Source organism: Vigna radiata, unplaced genomic scaffold (assembly GCF_000741045.1).
Source record: "Vigna radiata var. radiata cultivar VC1973A unplaced genomic scaffold, Vradiata_ver6 scaffold_338, whole genome shotgun sequence".
NCBI lineage: Eukaryota > Viridiplantae > Streptophyta > Magnoliopsida > Fabales > Fabaceae > Vigna > Vigna radiata.
Window position 1 is genome coordinate 230,514 of NW_014541820.1, and position 9,940 is coordinate 240,453.

General features: G+C 30.9%; 1 protein-coding gene and 1 pseudogene across 2 annotated transcripts; one reads left to right on the top strand and one right to left on the bottom strand.

Moving 5' to 3' along the window:
- Window positions 1–1,267, top strand: part of LOC106778399 — a 9,732-nt pseudogene extending 8,465 nt beyond the window's left edge.
- Window positions 1,268–3,782: 2,515 nt separating this feature from the next.
- Window positions 3,783–5,769, bottom strand: LOC106778401 (probable WRKY transcription factor 70). Of its 2 annotated transcripts, none has more exons than XM_022776180.1 (3): window positions 5,366–5,769; window positions 4,609–4,710; window positions 3,783–4,354 (listed from the first exon to the last, which is right to left on the bottom strand). In XM_022776180.1, the coding sequence occupies exons 1-3, from the start codon at window positions 5,734–5,736 to the stop codon at window positions 3,865–3,867; spliced, it is 963 nt and encodes a 320-aa protein (XP_022631901.1). In that variant the 5' UTR covers window positions 5,737–5,769; the 3' UTR covers window positions 3,783–3,864. The 2 variants fall into 2 exon arrangements, with proteins under 2 accessions (XP_022631901.1, XP_014521845.1); XM_014666359.2 differs by having other exon boundaries at window positions 3,783–4,366.
- Window positions 5,770–9,940: the final 4,171 nt, after the last annotated feature.

Consider the following 9,940-nt stretch of genomic DNA (forward strand, 5'->3'; position numbering starts at 1 on the left):
TTTCTCATTCCCAACTTCTTCCCTTTTCTTTTCTTTTTCATTGAGCTCATCTTCATGCTTTTCTTCTTTTCTTTTCTTTTTCTCATGAATTTTTTTTTTCTCTTTTCACAACAATTGAGCTCAATGCTTTTTACTTGCTTTTTCAATTTTCCCCCGTACAACCCCAAACTTGAACCTTTTCATCACATAAAACAAGGGTTCGTGTACTGTTTAAGGCTAAGGTTCAAAAAGGGTATAATATTTCAAGCACTTTGGGTGAAAATTTGGTTAGAGAAGGGTTTTCAAAAATGGCCTTTATCATATGACATTCACATGCAATTCAATCGATCATCAAGATTAAGGCAATATCATCAATATTTTCCTGTGAACAATGCATACATTAATAAAAAAAACTCTGGAGCTCAAAATCTCACACACATGCTTTCTCACACAGAATTCATTCATGCACCTGCCTAGCATCATGACCACAATTAAACCGGCGGCACACTTAAACCGTCGGGCGGTGCGTCGACTCTTCAAATCTTCATTTTTCTGCTCTTTTCTTGAGTCAACGACCTGTATCTTTAACTCCATTTTTCACGTTCTCAAAAATAGCTACAAAACAATGCAAAACAAGCATAAAATCGCTAAAAATAACTTCTGACTCTCTATAGACTCATTTATTGAGTTTTACTTGATTCTAGGCTCATTCCAAGTAGTAAAGGGCGTAATTCGGTCCAAATTGACATATGAAAATAACTGTTTTTCAACCTTCATCAGGTGGCTCGGCTTCACACGCTTACACGTGCTCGGAACATGGCATTGTGGGGCTGGTGCGAAACGCTGCAGTAGAGCTTGGACCCTTGGGAATATGTGTGAATTGTGTGTCTCCTTACGCAGTTCCAACGTCGATGAGTAGGAAGTGTATATGAACACTGATGATGAGGGGATTGCTGGACTTTATTCGAATCTGAAAGGTGTTACTCTAAAAGCACAAGATGTGACTAAAGCTGTGGTTTACTTGGCGAGTGATGAGTCCAAGTATGTTAGTGTTCATGACCTCATTGTGGATGGAGGCTCCACTGTGCTGAATTCTGGTTTGTGTGCTGAATTATGGTCAGACAGGTTTCTAGAATTCCCGTTAATCTCAGGAATTGGACCATTCAAGTTATTGTTACTCATATCAATGATTGAAACGTGTGGTAAACCAAGGAGTCCCGCGGGAATGGAACCCTCCAAACGGTTGTTACTCACTCTAAACCTCAATAGCATCATGCAATTCGCATAACTCTGCAGTATCTCTCCAGAAAACATGTTATCCAAAAAGAAAAAGTACTCTAGCTTACCATCCTTGCAAACCTCGGTTGGTAACGGACCAGAAAATTTATTCTCGGACAAGTCAAAATCTAACATTTCAGAGAACTGTCCCAGTTTCTTGGGAACCTGTCCTACAAGGAAGTTGTCGTACAGAGACATCATTCTTAAAGCTGTTGAGTTTTCAAGGAAGAGAAATCTGGGAGCGTGTCGGTCTGGGACATGTGGTTCATGTTAAGCTCTTCCAAGTGGGAACAGTTGAGGATGGTGTCTACGTTGAACTTGAACCTGGTGTGGCCAAGGCGGAGAACACGTAACTGTGGGAGGTAAGAGCATGTATCTGCTGGGAACTTTCTAGTAAGTGATGACCAACTTGAAAGGTCAAGGCCGATAACGTCACCTTTGGTGTTGCAGGTAACTCCAGTGAAGCTGCACACGGGTTTTCCAACGTCCCAATTCAAGGGGTACTTCCCGTGGAGAAAGAGTTTCATGAGAAAGAAAAATTGTGACTGGTTCTTGGAAGTATACAGCATGTAGAATAAAATGCATATGATACTAATGAGCGTATATATGTATGAGTGAGATTAAGCTTTCTTTTGGAAGAAAATAATAGGTTGTGTTCACTGCATGAATAAATAAAAGATAATGGTGAAAGAGAGAAATAGAAGAGAGAGAAAAATGTGAGAGGTAGTTAAAAAGGTGAGAAAGAGAAATAGAAGAGAGAGAAAGAAGTGTCAGGAATAGTAGGAATAGCAGAGGAGAGAGAAGAAAAATACCGCCACGTAAGCGTAAAGTTAACGCCGCTGTAAGCTACTTAACGGAAGGGACCTATTAAAAGCAAATCAGTAACGTGGGAACCAAATTACATCACTTTTAAAAGCGGGTATCAAACAGAAATTCAGCCCCCAACTTGGAGACTAAAAAGGTAATTAAACCTATCTCAATTGCATTGGGTGAGACTTTAATACCAATGGGTGCAAAAGAGATAGTGAGTTCATTGTTTTGTTAGCGTTGGGCATCACCCAGTGACCGTTGAGCACAATTTGGGACCCTCTATTTGGTTTGTGTTAAGTATAATTATAGGGGCACTAGGCGAAAATCCTTGGATTCTCAACTTTGTTTAGCGGTTTAATATGGTTATATTAGTTGTATACAAGTGAATAATTGTTTAAGATGTATTTGAAAGTGTACGAATGTATGTCTTGAGAATGGAGAGATTCATAAGGAATGAATCCTAGTTTGTGGCAATGCTAGTAGGTTTATTGAATTAAGATTCATGGTTTATTCTGCTAGAATTCAAAGTGTGAATCTAAGTCTACATTGGGTAAAAATGAGAAAGTGAAACAACATATAAAGGTGAAGATCCATTAACCCATTACTTTAAGGTTTTGGGTTGAGAGTGGTGTCTTACATGGTAGGACTCGGATTTCATTAATGTTGTATTTTCCCAATGAATCTCATCCTTGATGGGCTCAGATCTCATTAGTTTTAAGAATATTTATATATTCTCATAAGCTTCAAGGAGGACCGTAAAAACATATTATATGTTTATGTTATTATTTGTGGTTTAATATGTAATTTGTAATAATTCATTTAGTAGTGTAAATATGTTAAATTAAGATATTTTCAAATAATGTTTAGTTAGAACATAGAAGATGGAGTATTATTCGAGGACTAATTTGAATTCTTGTCAATTATTATCATGCCATTAAGAAAAATGTTTACATAAGATTAATTTCCCTTTTTGCTGAATATACATACTATATGTATGAGATTAATCTCCCTTTTGTTGAATATACATATAGGTTCCGATGTTTATAATAGAAGAAATATAGATTAAACCCAATATATAAATAAAAAATAACAACAAACTAACTAAAGATAAAAAATAATATAAACATAATATATCTAACATTCATCCTTAAGCAAGCTTGTATATACAAATTGTATGTATCAAGCTTTTTACTAATGTAACAATAGAATTAGTGAAAATATTTCTTTCTACACTCGAATGACACCAAATTATTAATGATTTACGAATACGACATAAAAGACGAAATATCAACTTAGAAGACTCCCTTGAGCGACAAATCTGGGAGGTTGCTGCATGTAAATCTCTTCGTGCAAAACGTTGTTAAGGAATACATTGCTGACATCTAGTGGAGCAGATCCACAACTTCAAAAAGCGCTGAAAGCGCATGAGAGCTCTGATAAAGACGTCGTTGATGACACAGTGGTCACATGGACCGTGTGATCGTTAGTCAAAACTAGAACTTCGGTAGCGGTAGAAGAGGCGGTAGACGACATTACCGTCGACAGTGATAGATAGCACTGTCACCCGCAACAACGGGTGTAACGATAGAGACAACAAAAAAAAATCTAAAATTTATCTCTTTTTTCTTGAATATACACGTAGAGTTCTTTATTTATAATAAAAAAAAATTAGGACTAAGTCCAAAATACAAATAAAAAATAATAACAAACCAGCTCAATAATAAAGTTAAGATAAACATAATACTTCTAACTATCTCCATCCCAACAACAAAGCACATAAAACAAACAATCATAGTACTAAAAGAACTGATCTTCATCAAAGTGAAAGTGAGTGTCGAAAAGAACAGATGCCACCCCACCAAAATCCATGTCCAGATTTTGAATGTCTGCACATGAATATGCATTATCAGCACTGTTATCAAATTCCTTCCTTAAGGGCATAATGGTAGAGTTGAATGGTTCAGATTCCTTCCAATATTCTAACCACATGCTAGAATCTAATAACTTGTGATCAGTAAGATCACTTGATGTGTAAGTTTCTTTGGGAAAAACTGGTTTTATAGCTAAGTTTGGTGAGCTAATGAGATCATCCTTTACATTGGAGCTACGATCAGAATGCAGAAGATATGATTCCCCAGTGGAAAAATCTGTGGTTTTGTGTGTAACCATAGGAATGTCATTGCATGTGTGAAGACCAATGTACGTTATTCGATACATACGTGGATTGTCTTGTTCCAGTTGCACCTGTTTGGTCGCTTTACAACCTTGATCATGCTTGTGACTGCACCTGAAGTAACTCCTATATACAAAATTATTCAAAATGAATGGTTTGTATTGAACTTGAAAGACACCAAAGAAAAAAAATAAAAGAATAGTATATAAAGATGAAAGTGTGAAGGCTTACAGAAGCAACTATAAAATATAACCTCAAATAAAAGAAGGTATATCTTTATTGCGTGATCATGTTTTGGAATACTATATCAGAAATATTATAAATCTTTCCATATAAAAATATAAAAATAAGATCATAAAGAAATATACCTTGGAAATTCATAATTCAGGATTCCCTTTTGTCCATACTTCCTCCATGCATACTTATCATCAGTGGTGCAAGACAGTATGATCTTTCTCGTTGCACCCTTGCTGCACAACAACAACAAACCAGGAGCATATTAATATAAAAAACATAGCACATGTTTTCCACATATGTAAAATAAACCAAAACAAAACAAAAGTAAAATAGCATACTGCAACATATCTAGAATATGTAAAATGCATCTATGAAATATAACAAGGAGTTATATGAACCCTCTTGGATCTGACCCTCAACTAACAGAAATCATCATGTTAAATATATAACAAAAGAAGAATGGTACTTAGATAACATTTTTTTTACAACATTTGAATATTATCTAGGTGTCATTTTTTATTGGTCCATTATAGTATTTATAATTATTAATATTATTGATTGTGAAGTAATTTTGAATCGATCATATAATAAGACACGTAAATGATATTCAAATGTTATAAAAAAAGTTATCTAAATATCATTCTCCCTAACAAAATAATAAAATCCAACATACACATAAGTTATAACCTCGGAATATGCAACATCTATTCTTAAAACTTTAATGAACGTTAAACATGACACACTCTCTGTATGTCCGTACACCCGTACACATCCCAAATCCTCAAACCTTCTCTCTCCGGATCCAAAATTATCAGGGTTTGTTGTTTGAAGTATAAAACATGTATCAGTGATTAAGAAAAGCAACATAAGAGAAAATGTGAAGTTAACCATCTATTGTAGCGACCTCTCCCACCCTTTTGGGATCTCTTCTCACTGCAATGTCCAGACGTTGGATCATTGCCGGAAGCGGTCACCGGCGAGCTATACTCGGTGGGATTGAGAAGATTCCGATGAGGCAGCCCATCTGGTGAACTGGGTTCTGAAGAAGAGGAGGAAATAATAGAAAGAGATTGTGTGAAAGATGTGAGGACACTGGCCATGAGTTGGTGATAAGAGAGAAAGGGTTCACTCCCAGAGGGTTTCTGAAGCAGAATCTTTAGCTCAATAGCAGCTTTTTTACCCTTAATAATTTCTTCCATCATCTCTCTCTTCTTCCCTGCTGAGACACTCTCAGTTTCAGCACAAACCATGTTATTCATGTTCAGTAAGCGTAAAAAACTTAATGAACTTTCTCAAATTCAGAACCGTGATAATCTGCTTATACTTCTTAACCTTTTATACATACAAATAAGTTTAAAATTATAGTTGACTAAGTTTATATTTTTAGTGGACTTTAAACTAGATACTTAAATTTCAATTAAGCCTTATAAATAATATAAATATACTACTATTTTTGAAATAATTTATTACAATTCCCATTAAGATATTTTTTGGAATAAAAAGTAATTATGTTTGAGAATATATTTAAAAAAAAAATATTAAGATATGAATTTAAGAAGACTAAATGAAAAGTTGTATAAAAATTATTGAATTGATTATCCGTAGGGATTATTCTCATAAAATTGAATTTTGTATGAACAAATGTTTACAATAACTCACATACTCAATTAACATATTCTATGAAAAAATGGAATCTAATTCAAATACAGTCCTGGTAATTTTATTAGCGAGAGATTTTTCAAAATTTGATTTTTTTTGTTGTCTATAAAAAGAATTATGGTGGTTCATAATTAATCTTCTTACTGTAATTTTGTCAACTTTCGTTTTAAAGTTAGAAAATTTAAGCACGTGTTATGTAAAATTAATTGGGATTATAATCACTTTGCAACTTTATTAACAGTTTTCAGTCTGGAAAGTGATACCAGAAATCTTATCTGAAATAAACAACTTCAATTGTATTATTGTACGGATGCGAGCGACATCTCTATAGTTTATTATTTAAGTCATATAAGAAATTACGTAAATTACTAAGGTCGATTTTCTTTTTAAATAATATTATGCTTTAATTTTATTTAGGTCGATTTTCTTTTTAAAAAATATTATGCTTTATTTTTTTTTAATTTATGAAACATGGTATTTGATTATCTGAAACCAATTTAATTAATAGGGCAAGATATGTTTTTAATTTCTAAATTTTAATAAAAAATTAAAATTCCTTCCTAAAAATTGAAATTAAATTAAAAAGGTATATATAAAATAAGATATCAAAGTTTTCAACAGACACTAATTCTAGCTTTAAATAAACTAAAAACATAATAACTATAATTAATATTTATATTTTTATATATCAATTTAGATTCCAGCTAAAGACTCATTCTTTTACGCGTTCCGCGTGTTATCATGTGATTAAAACAATAATTTTACCTTCATAATATTATCTATAAAAAACAATTTGCATTATATGTTAATAAAAATTAACTAAAATAAACTCTCGTTAATAATACAGAAACTAAATTGAATATAACTTGTCCTCTTTTATTAGTGTAATATAGTATATTTATATTTATTAGTTAATAATATAACTTTTGGTAATAGATTAATAACTTTTCTATGTACATATTTTACTATTAATTTTACTTTTAACAGTATAAATTATTTTATTAATTATTTTATCTTTCAAATTTTATAATTATTTTTTATAAATTTAATAAAATTTTATTTTAATAATAATTTAAGAATTAATTTTTTATTATTAAAATAAAAATGGATATATATATATATATATATATATATATATATATATATATATNATATATATATATATATATATATATATATATATATATATATATATATATATTAATTTGTTTTTTGAAAATCAAATAACAAATACACACTATCCTGTTGGACCACGTGATAAAAGATGACGTTCTACAGTGAGGATAGGATAACGTCAGTGTTCTGTCCTTTTGCCTACAAACGAATAAATGATAGTGATAAATTAATAATATAAGCGTTTTATTGAATTGGGATAAGGATGAGTTGATAATAAATTTATTGAACATTGTTTTTCACCTTTTTAATAGTTATTATAATGATATTTGTTATATCCAACTTTTTCATTATTAGTGTGTTTTTTTTTTAAATGGTATTATTAAATATCAATTCAATAAAATTTATCTTATATGTTTAAATTTCTTTAATATTGAGAACGATTATACAAATACAATAAATGAAAGTTCTGTAGGTTAGATAAAGATAAATAGATAAGAATGAATGAAAGTTCTGTAGGTTAGATGAGGATAAATGAATACTTTATACTTCTCTGGCAAGGAATTAATTACCATATATAACTTATTTATATATTTTCTAAAAAAAATATAAACAAACATCTATAAAAGACCAAGTATTCTTCTGCTAAAAAAAAAAACTAACTTTTTTGTCTACAAAGCTCAAACAAACTCATCTTAAATTTGACGCACACAGTTACTATTTTAAGTTAATTATTTCAATAGTTAATACAGAAAGTTTTGTTCTAATTTAGATGAAAAATGATATAAATATTTTATGTAGACTTTATTTCAATTGCGTAATCTCTTTCACTTGTTTCTAAAATTTGTTGAGAAGCAAATAAAGTTAATTCATAAAATTTATAATTGAAGTAAATGTCATTACCATGGTCACTTATATAAGAAACGTTATTTAAAAAATTTAAACTGGATAAAAATTTATAAAATAATGTTTTAAGTATTAATAAAGGTGGATTGACGTACATGAAAAAGTATATTAATCATTTATTTTAATAACTTTCACACAATACTTAGACTATTTAAATCTGTGGTGAAAGCTACAAAATTTTAAGACAAATAACTCACCTAAAGAATAATATATTATGGATATTAATACAATTAAATACAAAGTCATTTTGTTGATATTAATGAAGATGAGTTTGTTTGAGCTTTATAGACAAACTACATAAACATAACATCATTCTAAATATTATAATTTTTGCGGACGTAATAAATTTTCATAAATAAAAATGAAAAACTATATATATATATATATATATATATATATATTTCTTTTTGATGATTTATTTCAAATTATACAATATGCTATAGAAAAAAAAACAGCATGAATTATGAGTGGCACATAAAGACCCAAGTCCAGGTCTATCTTCAAGTCTCTTTCCAACCAACTTCAAACTTGTTCTTAAATATATCTTTCCGAATTTTAATTTTTTTTATCGAATTTTCATTTGTCTTTTACACTGAATAATAATGTTGAATTGTACTCTGTCGCGAAAATTAAAGAGCATGCTTTATAATTTTCAACACTAATATAACTAATCAAAATTCGTGGAGTTTAATTCATACATAACTAATAATTATTTTTCGTAAAATGTAATTTTGAAAGTAATAAATCTAAAATTTAGAAATATTTATATAAAATAATTCCACGTGCATCACAGTTATTTTTTTTTAGGCAACAAACATTTTTTTTTGGATGTAAAGACAGGGCTAAGTTATATAACAGTTAAAAGTTATGGTTATGTCTAGTTTTTCTATACGCGTGTTTCTTCCGACAGTCCATTCTCCCTTCATGTGACCAATTATGATATTGTCCCTTCTAGAAGATATATGTGCACAATTCTTAATTATCACAACTCATATTACAACTTTGTCTCAGTAAAAACAAGGTTTAATAGGTTTGGAGATCCCTATTTGTACACATTTATGTCAATTAGGTTTTCATATTTTGAAAGAGCTCAATTAGATCTTTTTTTAATATAAAATTGTATCAATAAAACTTATGCCATTAAATTTTATAAACGGTGTTAATTTTTTTACCTCATGGCATGGTAAGGTAGCATTTAATAGCTACATGGTGCATAAAAGGATGGTTACGTGGATTTATATGATTTTAAATTTAAAAAAACTTTCTTTGGATTTCATTAATCAAATCTGAAGTTAAAAATCCCTAATTGTTTGTTCACCGATCTCCTTCTTCAAACCCTCTCCTGCCAGAGGAATTTATGTCTACCAGGGTCAAAACGGCAACAAGGGCTCCCTGGCCCAAGCATGCATAACTACCGAAGCATACTCTTTAGGTTGTGTGCCTTTGCTCTCAACCTCATACCCTTTCACCGTCTCTTGGACTCAAACCACTAAAGATTAAAAAAAAATCATCTCTGACGGTTGTTGTTCAAATGGGGTTCAAAGTTGTAATGGTTGCAAATCCTGGGAGGAGGACATTACTGGTCTCATTTTCAATTGCTCCACTTTGCGCAGTTTCTCCGAACGAATTATGATCAACATCTTGTTATTATTCCATCCCACCTTTTACTTTTCTGTTGTCAATCCTGATAAATCTGGCAAGGAATGGAACACGGGACTCGAATTGAGCTCATGAACTTGAGTCTACGTCCACAATTTTTTTACCCCTTTGTTTCATTCTATCATC